General features: G+C 39.7%; 1 protein-coding gene and 1 long non-coding RNA gene across 2 annotated transcripts; one reads left to right on the top strand and one right to left on the bottom strand.

Moving 5' to 3' along the window:
- Positions 1 to 8,106: 8,106 nt before the first annotated feature.
- Positions 8,107 to 9,540, bottom strand: LOC145116621 (caffeoylshikimate esterase-like). Its single transcript, XM_079052944.1, has 2 exons — positions 8,892 to 9,540; positions 8,107 to 8,691 (listed from the first exon to the last, which is right to left on the bottom strand). The coding sequence occupies exons 1-2, from the start codon at positions 9,429 to 9,431 to the stop codon at positions 8,245 to 8,247; spliced, it is 987 nt and encodes a 328-aa protein (XP_078909070.1). The 5' UTR covers positions 9,432 to 9,540; the 3' UTR covers positions 8,107 to 8,244.
- LOC145116622 (uncharacterized) lies at positions 9,477 to 10,644 on the top strand. Its single transcript, XR_013712229.1, has 2 exons — positions 9,477 to 10,315; positions 10,400 to 10,644. It is a non-coding gene; the product is annotated as an uncharacterized LOC145116622 (long non-coding RNA).
- Positions 10,645 to 19,722: the final 9,078 nt, after the last annotated feature.

The raw sequence follows: 19,722 nt of genomic DNA, 5'->3' as shown, positions 1-19,722 counted from the left end.
CCTCCTCCGCTGTCAACTGGAAGGCTCTCCCGCGAGCCTTTGGCGCCTCGGCCTTCACTGGCCGACTCTCAGTAGCTCGTACGGCAGCAGGGGCAGACCCATGCGGTGCTCCCTGTGCCGACCCCCGCAGCTGTGGACACTCAGCCTTCCGATGGCCGGTCTGATTGCAGTGGAAGCACACCGCAAATCCCTTGGGGCAATCCTTAGCCATATGCCCCTCCTTGCCACACTTGTAGCAAGACCATGCTCGACAAATCCCCTCGTGGCTCTTGTCGCACTTGCCACAAGTGCGGCCCTTCTGGTTCCCTGATCTCGAATCGGAGGGCTTTGCCCGCTTGGCTGCCGGTTGGGACGGTGCCGGTCGCCGATCCCTCCCTTGAGACTCCGCCTCCTCCCTGGCCTGAGTCTCGAGCTCAATCTCCCTCTTCCGAGCATTTGCTTGAAGCTCGGCAAATGTCCGGTACGTCGAGTTCGCCACAAACTCGCGAATATCTCTCCTCAGAATACTCAGATATCGACTCATGCGTGCCTGCTCCGTAGACACATGCTCAGGGCAAAACATCTCCCTCTCGTGAAACATCCTGGTGATCGTAGTAACAGACTCAGTACCCTGCTTAAGGGTCAAGAACTCTTGGTCCAACCGTTCCCTTTCCACCGAGGGAACGTACTCATCTCGGAACATAGCGGTGAACCTCTCCCAGGTCACCGCAACAAGCTCTGCAGAAGTGAAGTGCGCTGTCACGAACTTCCACCAGTCCTTCGCTCCCAAGCGAAGCTGGTTCAGCGCGAACCGTACTCTCAGATGCTCCGGACATGAACATGTGTAGAAGCACCCCTCAATGTCAGAGATCCATCTCATCGCGGCTATCGGATCCTGAGTCCCATCAAACTCTGGTGGCTTCGTGTTGCTGAACTCTCGGAACAGCAATGAGTCACCCCCCTGCGGCCTGGCAGCAGCAGCGGCTGCGGTGGCCGCAGCAACAGCAGCATCAGTAAGAGCGGCGTACCGCTCATCAAAAGTCTCGATCAGCGTGGTCTTGATAGACCCAAACATCTCCGAAATCTCAGTTCGGATGGCCGCAACCACCTCCTCATGAATCAACCTGCGGATCTCCTCATCACTAACTCTGCTGCTCTCAGGTGTGTGGCGTGTCCCAACCATGATGTCTCTCTGAAATACAACATAAAAATATTAGAGACCCGCTCGAGCATACTCGCACTCGATAACTCAACCCTACTTGCTCTTCGGTACCCTAAGGATTCTTACTTGGACTGCGCACTGATTCGGTGTTTCTAGTAGTATGGGCCCTTATACTACCGTCCACACCGCATCGGTATTCACCCCAAGTCCTCCTCCCAGGATCCCAGATCACAAGTACTCTAACCTTGCTACGCATAGGCTACTCTCTAGCAGACCTCTCATCCGCTCCTTGCTGCTACCTATTCACTCTCAAGCATCTCATAGCAGTAGAAATCTCCTAGGCTAAGGCATCACAAATCAGGCCATTCTAGTCCTAATATGAGTACCTAGCCTACTCTAGCATGCATCACATATCATAACGTATCTCATAACACATAATGTGAGGGTATTCTGGGAAATCACCGTTCGGGCGCTGGCTGACCGTACACACTGCTCTGTTCTGCTCGTCTCAAAACCTTTTACTCTTTTTAGAAAAATTGTTTTATTGCGAAAAATTTCTCAAATCCTCAGTTTGAGTTCAGATACGCCCGAAGGTGCGTCCGAATCCCTCAAACCAAGGCTCTGATACCAACTTGTAACAACGTAAATTTTCAAAACAATTTTTCATTTTTCAAACAACATGATTATCATTTAAACATTCTCAAATCTTATGTTCAACAATTGTCATCAAATAAAGCATATCCCAAGATCACAAATAAAATCCTCACTCTGTGTGTACGGATCATGCCGGCGCCTTCCCGCGATCGTCACTAGTACCTGAAACACATAACACATAACACTGTAAGCATAAATGCTTAGTGAGTTCCTCAAAATACCACATACAACACATATTAGCCACTCGAGGCTATAACTCGGTATGACCCTCTGGTCAAAGTGTCTCAGTGGGACCCTCCAGTCTCATAACTCTGTGGACCCTCTGGCCCTAACTCTGTGGACCTTCCGGTCCTAACTCTGTAAACTCTGAATCATACATAGCATAGAATCACATAGATATCACATCATATAATAGCATACAATATACTCTGTCACATACTCTAATTACCACTCTAGGTAAAGTATAGGGAGAAGACTCACCTCGGGTAACTCGGTAAATCTCGAACTCGGAAATACTGATCTAGCCTCCGCCTAATCACATAAAATAATTACTCTAATCAATACGACTCTCAAAGGCTAGGCTATTCCCTCTTTGAGTTCTCTCAGGAGGGTAAAAGACCATTTTACCCCTCCAATGGCTCAAAAGTCCAAACATTGACTGGACCCTAAAAGTCAACAAAAGTCAACGGTCAACTTTGACCAGACTCGTCGAGTGCACATAGGTGACTCGATGAGTCCAAGCGTGTCCTCTGGGTCTATCTAAATCTCACTCGACTCGCCGAGTGAACCTTCCACTCGACGAGTCACCACTGGTCATGAATTGCGGGTCAACCCGACTCGACTCGTCGAGTCCCCTTATGGACTCGGCGAGTTCCTTCCATGGCAGCACTCAAACGACCTTCTGAGGTCAGATCTGCTTCACCAACTAGTAGATCTAACCTTCTAGCACTCAAAAATCACGTAAAGGTTCGAACTTTAGGCCCATGCATCACACTGTCATCTCTATATGCCAAAATAACCCTTAATATAATAACCTAGGCCCCAAAACTCATAAAGGATTGCATAAAGCTGAAGAATAGGGACTCTCTGGACCTCTCAAGGTCCAGATCTGATATTATTGTCACAAGGGGACATCACACACACTAGATCTCTTACCAAAGTGAAGAGATGAAACCCTAGATTCATGAAATCTATTACTAATCTATTACTCAAATGAAGATAGACATGAATCCTTACCTCCCACAGTAGCTCTGAACGAAATGATGGAAGATTTGAGTCCCACAAGTCAGCCTAGCTCGAAATCCTTCCTTCCCTTTGCTAAAACACACCAAAGAATGATGAGTTAGCCCTCCTCTTGCACTACAAGCTTTCTCTCTGCTCTCTAGGGTTTCTTAGGGGTGCAGTGGTCGCAAATGAAGGCCATAAAGTCCTTTAAATAGGGCACATGCCCCAAGATTTAGGGTTTCTGCCACCAGCACAGACTCGTCGAGTCACCTAGCCGACTCGTCGAGTCCATTCATTAATCCAGTCAGCGAATCGCGATCCTACTCGACGAGTCTAGGCGCCAACTCGTCGAGTCCCTCTCTTTAACTCAAAAAAATAAAATATCTGGAAATCCGGATGTTACAAGCACAATTCTCTTCTCTATGGACAACAATCGATTTACCTTTGAACAAACCAGACATGTTTTTTTCATTTTCCCCTTTTATTCTTCTTCTCACACTTGCAGGGGCTGTGGAAGCTTTTTAATTTGAGTGCTCTTTTCTTTTTTTCCCGCTGACTGATTTCATCATCCCATCCAATGCATTTATCGTCTTCATTATAATCTTCAATGGAAAAAACATCTTTGAATCTTGGTTGATTTTCTTCGACGGCTTCTTGGTTATTTGTCGAGCTTTTTGTGATTCAGAGGGTGTCGTCGTTGCATGTTTACTAGAAGATGCAGAAGAAATATTGTGGTTGTATTCATTCATCGGCTTCATTAATGAAGTTTTAGGATCATAATAATTTGTAGATTGTTGCAAGTTATTGGGTCGAATCTATTTTAAGCCCAAATCCGAGTTTGACCTTTTAGGGTTGTTTGACTCGCTGCCAACAAATGGAGACGTATCATCTGTCCTGCAGCGGATCTTGTACCCATGCGCATCTCGAATATCCTCGTCGTTATTTGAGCCACATATTTCCCGCTCCTTCGTCACTGGTGGAATTGGCATCACTGGAATTTTGGTTCTTTTTTCATGTTCATATCACACCGATTCATTGGACAAATTCTCCCGATCATCCTTGTCATTAGATTTTGCATCGCTGCATATTTTAGGAACTACCTTGAAAAAAATTTAGAACATATCTAATACTATTTTACAAACAAGAAAACAAACAAATAAATAAAATAGTGGAGGTCTTATACTTAAATTTCAAAGTAAATGGTTAATATTTTCAAAAAGGGAAAATTTCGTTCATATCCTTCCAAACTTTAAATATTACGTCAATGTCCTTATAAATTTTAAAATTACGTATACATCATTTTAAAACTATAATATTTACATCTATATCCAAGTTTATATTTTTATTTAAATTAAACTAATATAATATTAAAAACCTATATAAAATTCAAAATTATATATATTGTTACTAAAATACCTTTTTAAATAAAATATTATATATAGAAGTTTTAATAAGGATTAAACAAATGACAGTACACTAACTTCGACACCATTTCTTCAGCATGTTAAACAACTGCAGTTGATATAGCCATTGTTTTTGAAGGTTTCACAAACTACGTATCACAATTATGCCACTTGAGGTTTTATTTAGCGAGGATAAGGATATGGGTAGTTGTTGCCTTGTTGGGTGTGTATCTCATTTTTCCTATTGGATACGTGAATTGCTTTTAGTTGTTTTCACTTTTCAGTGCTACTCCTATAAAAAAGAAGAAAACAAATACACAAAAATGGTTACAATCAAAAGCTGAAAATCAAACATGATTACAAAAACAACCAAACAAATACATAATCGTTATAATTCTGAAAAGAAAAGACTCTTCGTTGTAGGATAATAATGTTATTTATGCATATTAATGTTTAGACAATAAGTGGTCATGAATCAAAATGTTTCTCTGTATATATAATGACGAATGTGTTGAAAAGTTTAATTAGTTGTTTAACAAGATTAATCTTGATTAAAATGGTTTAAATTTAATATTTTATTTAGAAATGGTATTTTAGTAACATCATATATAATTTTTAATTTTAGACAAGTTTTTTAATATTATATTAGTTTAATTTTAGTTAAAATATAAATTTGGATATAGATGTAAATATTATAGTTTTAGAATGATGTATATGTAATTTTTAAATTTATAAGGACATTGACGTAATATTTAAAGTTTAGAAGGATATGAATGAAATTTTCCCTTTCAAAAAATATTCCACATCGAAGATAAAGAGAAAGAGCTGAAGTTGTTTGATGTTATAAAAATGAATGATGAATGGAACACAACTCCTCTTGTATTGTTAGTTTTACAAAATAATTGTTGCAAGTGGACTTTTGCAAAAGAAAAAAGGCCTTGTTTTGCAAAGTAGTTTTATTTTTATTTTTATTTTTTTGCAAAAATCCGGTTTTAGGGGTAAAGTAGAACCGTTTTTACTAATTTTTAAGGTGTTCAACTGGTTAGATTGAACCCAAGTTTTTACAAACATTCGGTTTTTGTACTGGTTCGACCCCACCCGGTCCATCACATATATCATCAATTCTTTGGCTCCTTCATTTAATTAGGAAGCACGTGTTTTTCTATTTTAGATTCGTCACTATCGTTGGTCTCAATAAATGACTTATAGCTAACGTACACTCTTAAATTTATTATGTGGCCACTAGGCCTAGGTTCCCACAAACAATTATGCACGATAATCCAACATGAGACGTTTAACGTCTAATGCACAAGAACGATAAAGCAAGATGCATTGGATTGTTCGTAATATTAGGAGAGCCAAAATGTGGAGTATATCGAGTATTTATACTCATTATATTGATAAAATAGATAAATTTCATGAAAATAGTGGTTTTCAAAAGTTGAATACAATAATAACATGTAATTTTTCAGATGTCAATTTGGCAAAGATCTTAGCCAACCAAAATCAGCTCCAAACTAACCAAATCAGCCACACATCGACTGTATAACTTCCACGCCGATGGTTTTTTCATCTTGCAAATGTATATTGTACATTATTTAAAGGCCATGCCAACATACTTCTTTCAACAGATAGAGGAGTCAGACCTTGCAAATCCCATGGATTAGACCTACAAACATCAACTTCAACAAATGATGGGGAAGCCACAAGGCGAGATTGAACCTTGCATTTCAAGAAGTGTACCACAAGCTCTTCATCAGTCGGGAAGAACCTGAACCCTAGTGGTAATCAGAGGCCACCATTGTTAACGAAATTGAGCTTTTCCTTTTCGAGATTTTGAAAACTTTAGAAAGAAAAAGGGTGAATTTTTTTTTTGTTTTGGTAAGAAAAAGTGTCAGAGTAGTGCTTAGATTAATCCCCAAGGTTGTTGACGGGGCATACCTCTACTAGGCTACAAGGGTTGCTGACGAGACTACATGTCATCATTTTCTAACCTATTTGGCATATCTAACCGGTTATAATGGGTTGTTTACCCAAATTAGCGAGTAAAACACAAACCCCACTGATGTTTGACTTTCAAATCTATGCCTTCATGTTATCCCCTTGACACATAAAGGGGGCGTTGTCCTTTAACCTCGTTATTCATCGTTTATTCATTGTGGTTGATACCAAACTCATGTTTATATAATTATGTATTTCACACCATCTCACAAGTTAACACCATCCATAACTCTTATCCATTCCAAATATACTAAGATGATCAAATGACACCAAAATCACAATGAAACGATATATATTAAAGGGTATTTTGATGTTGGATAAAAGAAACAAAGATCACCAAAAAAATGAAACAGAAGCCAATTGGCATTATTGCTCTCAAACGTTGATTTTTGAAAGAACAATAGTTAAAATGGTTGTCTTAGACCATCTGGTGTACATTGAACGACCAGGCTCGTGGCCACGAACTTCATTTGTGCACACTACCCCGGTCATTTGTGGTCGGGCGTTTTCGTGATGATCTGTGATCCGTACGACGGAACTAAACGCCCAAGCAGGCCCTTGATCCATTTCCAACTTTACTAGCTGTTAAACGGCTAAATTTTCTAAAAAAATAGTTTTTAAAACAACATTTTTACCTATAAATACCCACACTATACATCCTTATTTCTTACACCATTCTTTTCTTTCTCTATACACGATATACACACAACATTTTTCACAACCAACAAAAATAGATGCTAATACCCACCCCCCCCCCCCCCCCCCCCAATAACGTTTTTGCGTTAGATACAACCTCCCGCTACCTATCTAACAAACACCACTTTTCCAACATTTTCCGACCTTTCAACAACTCCACCAATTTCAACAACAATTCTATCCACAACAATCACAACCACCTTATTCGTCGAATTTTATTTCGGAAACACAATCTTCACCACCACCACCTCAACCAAAAAAGAAAAAGAAACGGCTCGACCCCCTACCCAAGAAAGGGTACCATGGATAAAAAAGAAAGAAGAAAAGCTAGCAGAGGTGTGAGTTTCAGCTTCCCAAGACCCAACTAAAGGAGATAATCAAACCTTCAATTGTTTTTGGGAGAAAGTTCGAAGTGTGTTTATGCGTTAACGGGAAGTAAAAGTCGAAATATCGATCAAATTAGCTCAAAGTGGTGAGATATTCGACTAAAATGCACCGAATTTGAAGGAATTTACAACAACCTCCAAAACATACACAAAAGCGGGTCAAACGATTTTGATGTCTTCAAGGCGGCCTTATTCAAGGCGGCCTTAGATCAATTTGAAAAAATAACGCCAACCCGCAAAGCTTTTTCGTATGTGAAACCGTGACTAAAATTGAAAGACGCTCCAAAATAGAAAGAGCAAATGGAAGGAACTTCACAAACCTCTTTCGGTTCAAAACTTTCAAGAAACCCCGATGCGACTTCCCAACAATCAGGTAGACAGACACACATCGACATCAACGATGATCTTGAAGACGAGCAACTTCTTCGTCGACTCTTTGGAAGAAATAAAGCAAAAAAAACGGCTTCGACGTCTTCACAGGATCTATTGTTATAGAGCATTTTGGAGACAAATTTGAACGATATGTGCAAGTTCAGCTCGAACTCGAACGGAGGGTCACCATTGAAATATTGTGGTGAGGTTTCCGCTAAATCTTTTGCCGTTTCCAAAAAAATATGTGAACTTGTTCATAATAAACACCCAACAAAGATTTGTAAAGTTAATATCAATTGTGTGTTAAAAAAAAAAAAAAAAAAAAAAAAAAAAAAAAAAAGTTTTGAGTGATGAGTGCAATTCTGATTTAGGGCCATACTTTTGACTTTTGAGACATGGCATCAATCCAATCTTTCATGTCCGCCAAAACAAGATCCGCAGCCTCATCAGGCTCACCATTGATCAACGAATGATACATTCCTTCATAAAGCTTCAACGTTTTGTCCTCTTTAGCAGTCACAGCTTTCTCATACAACATCTCTGAACCAGTATGGCACGCCAACCCATCCGCAGTGCCATGAGCTGTAAAAAATGGAACCCTAACCTTCTCGAAGTTGTTCTGTACATAATTCGTCACCCTCACCACCTCTCTCATCGTCCCCACCCTCGGTTTTCCGGCATATCGTTTCGGGTTCACCACCAGTATCTTCAGTTTCTCCAAATCCTTCACCGCCTTCACCGCCATTTGAGCAGTTGGCATCGCCGCCCATGTATCTGCCAATCCGAAAAGTAGTCCGTACATCGTTATATGTAGCTTCAATCGCAAAACCACCACAGTTAGAATCGAAGCAATTTGATGAATTTGAAAATTCATGACTAATTGATTTAAACAACAAATCATAAGCCCAAAGACCCATTGACTTTTTTTAGATCGGTAACGAATTTGGAAATTTGCCCAAAGTCAAACAATAAAAATCAAGTGCAGATTTGAGATCGGAGGTTATTTGAAATTACCTTGGAGGGAATCATGCCTTCCGGTAGGACAAATAACGGAGACAAGAAGATCAAGCCGGACCATATGTCGGGATCAGATTGGAAGTACATAAGCATTGTGATCATTCCGCCCATTGACTCCCCCAAAAGGAACGCCGGTAGATTACAGTACTGTTCGCTACGGCGAACACTAACGAAGTATGATAGTGAAGTCGCGGCTGCTTTATCCATGTCTCCGATGTATCCATGGAGTCCGTCGGAGCGACCGTGACCAAGGAGGTCGGCTGCGAAGACGGCGTATCCCCATTTGGCGTATGCGATACAGATATTTTGGAAAACCCAGCTGGTGTCGGATGTGTAGCCGTGGGTCATGAAGACGGCGGCCTTAACTGGTTGGTCTAATGGCAGCCATGATTGAGTGAAGATCTTGCCGTTAGGGGTTTCGAAATAGGATTTGGAGTTACTGACGCCATGGGATTTGTAGTATTCTTCCTCAGGCGTTTCCCCCCAGAAGAACGGTGGTGGCGGTGGTAGTTGTGGAAAGCCCGGCGGTGGAGGCATAGTTAGTGGCGGTCGTCGTGGAGGATAAAAGCTCGAATTCGTGGAATATTAGTTGACGCTTTAATCTATGAAAAAGGTTATATTATAAACCATTTTCTTAACTCTTTGAACTTCAATGGCGATTATTTTAACAAAATGTTTGATGGAATTGTCGATTTAAACAAAATATTAACAACAATATCATGAAACTAAAAACTACACAGGTAACCATTTTTTTAGGTTTTTTTTAATATAAAGAAGTTTTTTTTTTTTAAATAACCTTTTGGTCCGGAATAGGTTATTTCGGAACGGAAAACCGGCTCAAACCTAATATTGTAGCTCATTGGTATATATATGGGTCTCACATATAAAAAATTCAAAATACACTTTCCGGAATTAGCAGATCCGAAGCACGATCTACCCGCATTTCAGACCAAATTTTCAACATGGATTCATCAAACCAATTAAGTTTTACACTTTAAGTTATTTTGCATTTGATTTTTTGAAACAATTTACGTATTTCGGAATGGTCCGGACAAAGAGGAACAACTTGAATATCCAGATTATCCTTTTTTTTACTTTTTCTTATTGTATGTGTATGAATGTTATGTAAGTATTTTATAATATGTTTCTGATCGGTTGTTGTAGTCTGGAATTACGTATTGTAGGGGTTCCGGAATGGTAATGTAGGTCTGAAACACGATGAACGTTGTCCGGAACTTGATCATCTATTCCGGAATGATGATCTGAAATACTTATAATATACATTTTTTTTCTAAGTATTTTTTAATATCTCATGTTAGTCCAAATACGAGTTAGCATTGATGTTGTTAAAAAATGTGGGTCTTACGGACGACGAAGTTGTATTCCATTTACAGAAGCTTTGGGAATTTCGTCCGATAAAGGTAAAATTGAAAAACAATAAATTTATAATTATGATTTATTTTTACGGTAATGTATTAAAATGTTCTTGGAATTTTTTTTTGCAGATAAAAAACGACGACGCTGAGTTTCAAAATAAGATAAAAAATAAACCAACAAAGGCACCCATAAAATTAAAAAAAAAATTATAAAGGGTGTTAAAACTTAAACTGAAAGCAGATAGAATTTCGAAAGATGTCACCGTAGCAAGTGCAGACAACCCTGTTATGGTAGACTAGTTAAAATTATGTTTTTTTTTGTTATGAATATGTTTCAGGAATTGTTTTTTATTATTATTAAATATTTTTATGCACATTGGTTTTTAAATAGTATATTAATATAATTTAGGTATATCTATTTTCATTCTCCAACATTCAGTGACTCGAACGATCATGATGAGTTGCCTATAGAGTATGTTATACCACGTCTTGAAGACGAGCAACGACGTCTTGTTGATACGACTGCATTAGAAATGATTCGTGATTATCAATGTGCTAAACAATGAATGGTAATACTGGAAATCTCATTACCGCCTTCACCGGCTGAGGACCGGAGAAAAGTAGCATTGTATAACATGCAAAATGCTCCTTATTACCATGTCTGAAGATATAAGACAATTTGTGAACACAATAAACATCATCGAAGAAACACATAGGATAACTCCAACAATAGAAGATCGAGTCGAATTGACCGATAATGGTTTCGAACTAACTGAGACCTACATAGAATTGTTTGAAAATCATGTAGACACGGCTAGTTTGCATCGGATGTAAGTTCTCAATTATCGGCCACAAATGTAATCTAATTTTAAATATGGATATTGTAATGTCTTTTCAAACTGAATTTTGTAAAACGAACGGTATGATTATGTAAACTAAAATGACAATTATCCTTTTTTATTAACATTATTGCAAAGAGTGTTATTTAATCTAATACATACTTAGATTGGTTTCCACAAATCAGGAAATTGTAAGGGATACATATTTTGTTCCCGGTCAATAAAATCTCCTCTAATTCTAACAATATCTATTAAACGGTCCCATTCTGCACGAAGCTTATTGATCTCCTTATTTTCATTTTCAATCCACTTCTTAGTTTGTTTCACTTCTTTCATCGCTTTTGCAACCCATTTTTTTCATTTAATTGTTACGCTAGATCGTCTGCACGTTGATTTAGTGTGCAACTTCTTTCAGAGTCCCTTTCGTTTGCTTCTTCAGCAGCCTTCATAGCTTGGAAACCGTCATCAGGCATTTTATCCGAGAGTGAGAAATATGGGCCTTCCGGAAACGGGTTATTATCTAAACAAACATAACAATCTTCTTATTCACAATGTCAAACACCATCGTGATATGAACCCATTCCAATTTTATTTCAACGTTGAGGATTCATGTTGTTGGATTAGGTGTCTAAGCCATAACTATATTTGGTATGTACTTGACCCGGTTGTAGCATGGTCCTTTTGGTTTGCCTTCATCAAAGCAACTTGACTGGATGAATAATAAGAAAGAGGTTATTATGGTTTATTAATATATTATATGAATAATATATTAAAGGCGAAATCATATTTATTTAATTAATATTGGTCAAGAATTAATTTAGAATTAATTTTGTGGTCAAAAGAGATTAATTAAATTAAGGGGACTGATATTGTAATTATGTGATAGTTGCAATATGGGCTGAGGAACCCTAAGGAAGGGGTAGACGAATTCTATGTGGGAGCCCACATAGAAATCGTCCAAGGGGCCTTCTGGAAGGATCCTTTGGACTGCTTAGAACCTAAGCAATCTAATTAGGGTTTTGACTGAAACCCTAGCAGCTCACCTATATAAAGGACCCCTAGGCTTCACAAATTCGGCTACCACAACCCTAGAAGGATTCAAGAGCCAAAAATTACCTCTCCCATCTCCCTCTAAGATTCTCCAATTGTTTTGGTGTTTGTGATTCATTAGAGGCATCACATTTGAGGTGTTAGGTTCTCAAAAGCTAAAGATCATCAAGCTACAATCAAAGGTAATATCTTAACTCTTCATTAGATGTAGATTTTGATTTTTGTTGTATGCTAGATTAGGGTTTGAGAGCTTTGGATGATTATTGCATGTACAAATAGAAAAACTAGATCTACAGCTTTAGGGTTTGCATGTGCACCATAGGATTGATGTTTTGCTCATAACCCAACAGTGGTATCAGAGCATAGGATGCTTTTTCTATTGTATTTGATGTTATGTTTAATTGTTCAAAGCAAAAGTTCATCGTTTTTTTTTGCTTCTGCCTCGTGACCACGACGTGGCATAGATTGCCACGATGTGGTGGCGGGTCAGAGTGCAAAATTTCAGGTTTTTGGCTAAGTTTGGATTTAGATAATTACTATAAATTATTTTTATAATTAAAAATCGTTTTTAGCTGTTATGGTAATACATATCTTAATCCAATTAGAAGATAATTGTCATAAATAAGATAATTACTTGTTTTCTATGATAAAGATTAATTATTTGTATTTTGATTTGAATTATCTTGTCAAGAAAATAGATTAGGTCAAATTATGTGATAAAGATTAATAATATGATTAATTAATTATTTTTCAAATTTGATATAAAAGTTGTTTTGAAAAGTTTCAAAACTTGCCCTCAAGTTTTGGGATTTAAATTTTTGATTAAAAGTTTTAATTTTGAAATACTGAAATCCTAAACCCTAGAATTTTACAAGTTTAAAATTCAACCCTTATACTATTATATTATTATAAGATTAATAATTATATATATATATATATATATATATATATATATATATATGTATAAGATTAAGCTAGTCTTACCGTTAGTAGGCCTCATTCACGAAGCCGATCTATAAGGGGGTATAAGGTTGTTGCCTATAAAATGACAGTTTAATGGGTGTTCACTCTCACCCACCGCTTCCTTGATTAGTGGAGGGTCGTTAGCCGAACGGGTAGAATAGGGCAACTAATTCCTCATTAATAAGTATAATGATTTATTAAAGTAACTAAATGTTTTTATAAAATTCTCAATCTTAGTTACTTTAGGAAAAATGTGAAATGATGCTATTCCATGAAATTACACTTTGCACCCTGTCAAGTCGTTAGTGAAGCGTGCGTGGATAACCGGCACACTAATCTGGGACTAGCAAAGGTGGCAAAGGGTAATTAGATGTTTATCATAGATCAATGGAGCGTGTGTGGCTAACCGACACATTGATTAGGTGGTAAATGACATCGAGAGTACCATGTACATTTGCATGGTTATTCACACCTTGTTTCTGATCCTCGGTATCCCAATCACAAACTTGAAGGGCATATCGAGATTTAAACATGTCATTGAAAAGTTCAATGAATCTCAAAAGATCTAGGAATTTCAATACATTTGAAACTTAAGTGTCTTTTCGTTTTTCATGGTGGAAATTGGTAAATCGTCATTTAGCTACCTTCAAATTATTTGCAATTAGATTACGGCATCCCTCTTCTAAATTGTAAATAATTGTGTTGGGTCCTAGCCCTAATTTCTCATTTTGGTGTTAAATTGGGGATTCTTATCTAATCTAAACTTTGTTCCTTTTCTATTTAAGATGTCTACTTCAAACAACAACAACGCTTCTGGCTCGACCCCTTCAAGGTCATTCTCACTCATGAACTTGTGTGGGAGGGTGATATTCGATGGGTCCAATTTTAACGATTGGATCCGCAACATTCGCATGGTCACCCCCTACGAGGACAAAGAGTATGTTCTCGACAAGGAGCTGAAAGAGGTTAATGTGAACACTGCCACTCCCGAAGAAATCGCTGCTTACGAAACTCATGAGCGAGATGTTACGAAGGTTCATTGCATCATGCTCGCAACAATGACTGCTGAACTCCAAAAGTCCTACGAGGACTACTATCCCTACGAGATGCACCAAGATTTGATGGAATGGTACCATCAAAGTGCTAGGCAAGAACGGTATGAGATCATCGTTGCGATGATCACTACCAAAATGAAGGATGGAGAGTCCATCACGGCCCACTTGTAGAAAATGCAGAGATATGTGGACCGCTTGCTGAAGTTGAATGTCAACTTCGATGAGGAGTTGGCCATAGATATCATTCTATACTCCTTGCCTCCTTGCTACGACCAGTTTCGTATGACCTACCACATGAACAAGGAAGATGTCACTCTAAGCAAGCTTCAAGGCTTGCTAAGGACTGATGAGAGTAGTCTCAAAGGCAAATCTGTTGCATCTACTCCTACTATTGATGCCCCGGTCTTGGCTATTGGGCAAGGAAAAGGAAAGAAGAGGAAGGCTCCTTCTAAGAGCCACAACGGAAAGTCTCACGATGGTACCTCTTCAAGTGGAACCAAAGTTGGTCCTGCTGCTCCCTCTTCCAACCCGAAGGATGCAGAGTTCTTTTACTGCCATGACAAAGGGCGTTGGAAACGAAGCTGCCCGAAGTATCTGCAAGATATCAAGGATGGGAAGATAAAGCCCTCCTTCGCAGGTATTTATACTATTCAATATAATAACTCATCACATGCTATGTCTTGGGTCCTCGATACAGGATGTGGTTTTCACATTTTTTTGATTTGCAGGGTCTAAGAAGTAGGGATGTGGAGCATGAGAAGATAAACTTGATCATGGGGAATAGGAAAGCGTCGTCTGTCACCAAGATTGGAGTTTACTCTTTAGTGCTTAGTAGTGGGTTAGGTTTAGATTTGAATAACTGTTGTTATTCGTCAGAAATGACACGAAACATTATTTCTTTTCATGGTTTGTATAAACAAGGTTTTAGATTTTCGTTTAATAATGAAAATGGTTCTATTAATGCTTTCTTTAATGGTAATTTCTATTTTGAAGCATTGTCTTGTAATGGTATATATGAAACTGTGATGGTTGTAGACAACTTAGGAAATGATGTGTTGCATATCGATTCTTCCAATAGTTTGGATAAAGCGTGCTTGTGGCATTGTCGTCTTGGACATGTCAACAAGAAGCACATAGCCCAACTCCAAAAGGATGGAGTGTTGGAGTCATTCGACCTTAGGGAGGATGGCACGTGCGAGTCTTGTTTACTTGGAAAGATGACCAAGTCACCCTTCACTGGTACTTGTGAAAGGGGTGAGGGTTTATTGGATCTCATACATACCGATGTTTGTGGGCCCTTTAGATCCACCACAAGGGATGCGAACTGCTTCTATGTGACTTTCACCGATGATTACAGCAAATATGGGTATATCTACTTAATCAAGCACAAGTCAGAAACCTTTGAAAAGTTCAAAGAGTTTAAGCAAGAAGTAGAGAATCAGCTGGGCAGGAAAATTAAGATGCTCTGATCCGATCGAGGAGGTGAGTACCTTAGTATTGAATTCCACGACTGCCTCAAGGAATGTGGAAATGTTTCGCAATTGACGCCACCTAGGATACCGCAGTTGAATGGTGTGCCTGAGAGGCGCAATCGAACCTTGTTGGACATGGTTCGTTCCATGATGAGTCGAGCTTCGTTACCTATCTCATTTTGGGGGTATGCCTTAGAGACTGCCTCCCATATCCTTAATCTAGTCCCGACTAAAAAGGTTGCCAAAACACCTCACGATATGTGGACAGAGAAAGCTCCCTCGTTGGCACATATCAAGGTTTGGGGTTGCGAGGCTTTCGTAAGACGAGAGACTCACGACAAGCTCGAGCCTCATAGTGAGCGGTGTATTTTCATCGGCTATCCGCAGAAGTCCTTTGGATATATCTTCTATAGACCGAGTGACAATGTTGTCTTCGTTGCGAGGAGAGGGGTTTTCCGAGAACAAGAACTCATATGCCAAGAGGACAATGGGAGGCAAATTGATCTTGAAGAGCTTCAAGAATTAAACGATGAAGGAACCTATAACACTGGCGCTCAACCCGAGGAGGAAACTCCTGTTGAACCGATTGACGAGTCCCTACCTCTTAGACGTTCCAATAGAGTTAGTGTTCCACCCGTATTATATGGTTTCCATATAACTGCTGAGGGTGATACGTTTATTAGTGATAGTACACTAATAAATTTAGATGAACCTAACAACTACAAGGAAGCCATGGCAGGCCCGGAATCTGCGAAATGGAAAGAGGCTATGGACAACGAGATTCAGTCCATGTATGACAATCAGGTTTGGAACTTGGTTGACAATGTGCCAGGTCGTAAGACGGTCGGGTGCAAGTGGATTTTCAAGAAGAAGACCAACATGGATGGGAAAGCTATCTTCGGTGAGGATGGTTGTACAAGGAAGCCATCTAGGCCAAGCAATCGCCTACTTCAGTGTGACCTGATCAATCGCTATCACAACCCCATAAATGACATAGATAGCATTAAACAAATCCACACCAACCGTCTATCATAGGCCCGTTTTACTATGCTGGTCCTTTTCTTTCTTCAACCTAAAATTTACAGTGTTCTTCATTTTAGTCTTGTGCTTGCGTTTGATACAGGGGAAGGCGCTTCTTTCTTCCTTTCAAGGCATGTATTGATACTCGGTTCCTCGCAAGTAATGTGTTATTCGATTAATTTCTTGATTAAACATCTATGTGATTTCACCATTCAATGTAACGTCCTGTTTCACATCGTTTCCCATTGCAGAGTGATGATCAAGGAATGGGTACTAGAAGACTTAGAATCCTTGAAGAATTGAGTTTGGGCTCATTTGGAGGTGTATGACGTAGTTTGGATGATCCGGGTATTGGGTTTGTGTTTTGGAGCCCAAGAGTATCGGTAAAGGCGTTGGTTCGGGCCTTTTACGAATTTTGGATTTAATTTCGGTTGGTTTTCAAACTAAATAAAGTTTATATAAGTGTAGGGTTTCTCATTACCTTTCTGTGGATATAAATAACGTCGAAAACGAATAAAGGATGCAAAAGTTATGATCATTTGAATTTAGAAGGGTTTGGACCAAACCGGGTACGCATGGTGTACACGTGAATTTGGATGTGGGAGGATTTGGGAATGCCCTGCGTTCCCCAAGGGAACGCGTTGTGTTCGTCAGGCCAAATTAAAACCCTAATTTAGGGTCTTGGACCCTATTTAAAGACCTTAACTCACCTCCAACCCTCATTTACTTCAGCCTCCATCCTCTCTAACCCTAAGAATGAAACCCTAGCCCCCATTTGTGTATTTCTTGAGCTTCATGGTGATTTTTGTGTGGTTTGGTGCTTGAAAAGAAAGAAGGAACTTCTTGAAGAGTCAATGCTTGACTTAGAGCTTTTGGATCTAGGTTATACTCACCTAGACTTAACTTCTGGTGGTATAAAGTCTTAACCTTGACAACTCTTTCATGTAGATCTAGCTAGTTGGTTTTGGTTTTGGTCCCTTTGTGGTGGTTCTTGTGAGTAGAAGTTACTCCAGAACCTTTAAGCTTCATATTTGGTCCTTGTTGGGGTTAAGAAGTCTTAAAGTTTGGATCTTGATGAGTATCAACCTTTCATGTATTTTTTAGTGGTCTTTTGGTAAAGTTTGGTACTTAGGCTTTTGATTTGGGTCACATTAAGTCTTGCTAAGTCATAAATTCAGGAACTTTATGACTTAAGAAGTCCCTTTGAATCAGATCTGGAAGTTTGGACTAAGGTTTTAAGGTAAAAGCTTGCATCTTGGCCTCTTTATGGAATTAGAATGCTTGAAATCATTATTGGGTCCTTTTGGACAATTCAAAGGTGCCAAGTTGACAACTTTATGGGTTAAGTCAATAATATGAAGCTATTTTGAGAATTTAGATGTTGGACTTAAGGTATTAAGTCATTGGTGCAATTTTTGGATATTGGCCGGGAACGCCGTGCGTTCGTCTCGGGAACGACGTGCATTCGGGTCATCAGTGGACTCATTGGAATTTTTGCTTTGGACTTGATTTGGGGTTGGACTTTCTATTTTGAGCCATGTTCGAACTTATCTGGTTGGATAGCCCAGTTTGGGCCTAAGGAGTTTGGGTTGGGCCTTAGTAGGCCCAATTGGTTTGGGTCATTAGTGGGTCGGGTTAGATTGGGACATCGTTGGGCCTATGTTTGGGTTTATCCCTGGATATTAATTTAGATCAGTTTGGCTTGGCTCAGTGTGTGGAGCCGGTTCGCAGCAATAGCAAGTGAAGAATTCTGTTATTAGTCGATCAAGGTGAGTCTTCTCACTATATCCATGGGTCGAAGGCACCAATGTCGGCCCATTACGTGTATAACATCCCAAAATCAAGACCCAAAAAAATTTGTTCAATTACATTACTTATAAAAATAGTTTATGGAAAACATCGTTGCTATCATTTCAAAACATCAAGTCACAAATCACAAGTCTCGAAAATCATATCATCAAATAGTAAAATGTCAGAGTACAATCCCAGGGTTCTCAAAGCGGAAATCATATGTGTGCGATGCGTTGCTACCCTGCCGGCTCATTCCCCTTAGCTGAAGAGGTACCTGAAACCAAAACTAAAAACTGTAAGCACGAAGCTTAGTGAGTTCCCCCATCATACCCCATACCATTCAACATACATACTGTCGGGCAATTCCGGGGTGCCCGACCTACCCATGTCAAGCCATTATGCGGTACTGACCTACCCATGTCAAGCCATTCTGGGGTGCTGACCTACCCATGTCAGGCCATTCTTGGGTGCCTGCCTACCCTCCGGTCTATCTCACCCGGTCATGGGGACTATTTCACCCCATACTACTATCACATAATAACATGTCATAATCATGCTGTCAGACAGGTCTGGGGTGTCCGACCTACCCTTCGCTCCTAACGACCGAATTGAGGACTATTCCCCTCCTACTACCACTATCACATAGAACCTATCATACTGGCACATAAAACATATCAAGTAATAGCAAACGAGACAATTATCACAAAGACAGTCATCTCAACTATAATTAACTACTAGTGGGTCGGCCTTGGCACCTTAGACCCACTTCTACTGGAAGGTAACTCACCTCAATGTCGTATAGTGCCTGTGCTGTCCTCGGTGTGTAAATCGACTCTCCTCAACTCCTCAATCCCTACACGACAACTTTTCTAAGTTATCAATTCATACTCATAACCCTTACAAGAGTCACTCACGTCCAAGTCAAAGTCAAGGTCAAAACCTTGGTCAAAGTCAACATATGGTTGACTCGACTCGCTGAGTTGGTCCACCAACTCGCCGAGTCCCCATGTCCACAAAATGCTACCATCTCGTCCCTACTCGCCGAGTCTAGCAAGAACTCGACGAGTTCGCCTTCAACAACACATCGAACTGTCTTCAACCAACTCGCCGAGTTCGTCCTTGAACTCGTCGAGTTCGTCTTCATCCATATGAAGGTGTTTAGTCTATGACTCGCCGAGTTCATCCTTGAACTCGTCGAGTCCGTCTTCATGTGGTTGGGACATTGCCTTGAACTCGCCGAGTTCCTCCTTGAACTCGTCGAG

The sequence above is a fragment of the Lactuca virosa genome, chromosome 5 (genome assembly GCF_052849685.1).
Source record: "Lactuca virosa cultivar CGN04683 chromosome 5, Lactuca_virosa_CGN04683_v6, whole genome shotgun sequence".
Classification (NCBI taxonomy): Eukaryota; Viridiplantae; Streptophyta; class Magnoliopsida; order Asterales; family Asteraceae; genus Lactuca; species Lactuca virosa.
The sequence above is the reverse complement of the archived record's forward strand: the minus strand, read 5'-3'. Positions and strand labels throughout refer to the sequence as shown.

Excerpts from the sequence above, each read along its gene's own strand:
- LOC145116621 (XM_079052944.1), bottom strand. The coding sequence starts at position 9,431 with ATGCCTCCACCGCCGGGCTTTCCACAACTACCACCGCCACCACCGTTC. Across the intron at positions 8,692-8,891 it reads AAGGCATGATTCCCTCCAAG|CTACATATAACGATGTACGG; the intron begins GTAATTTCAAAT and ends TTGCGATTGAAG.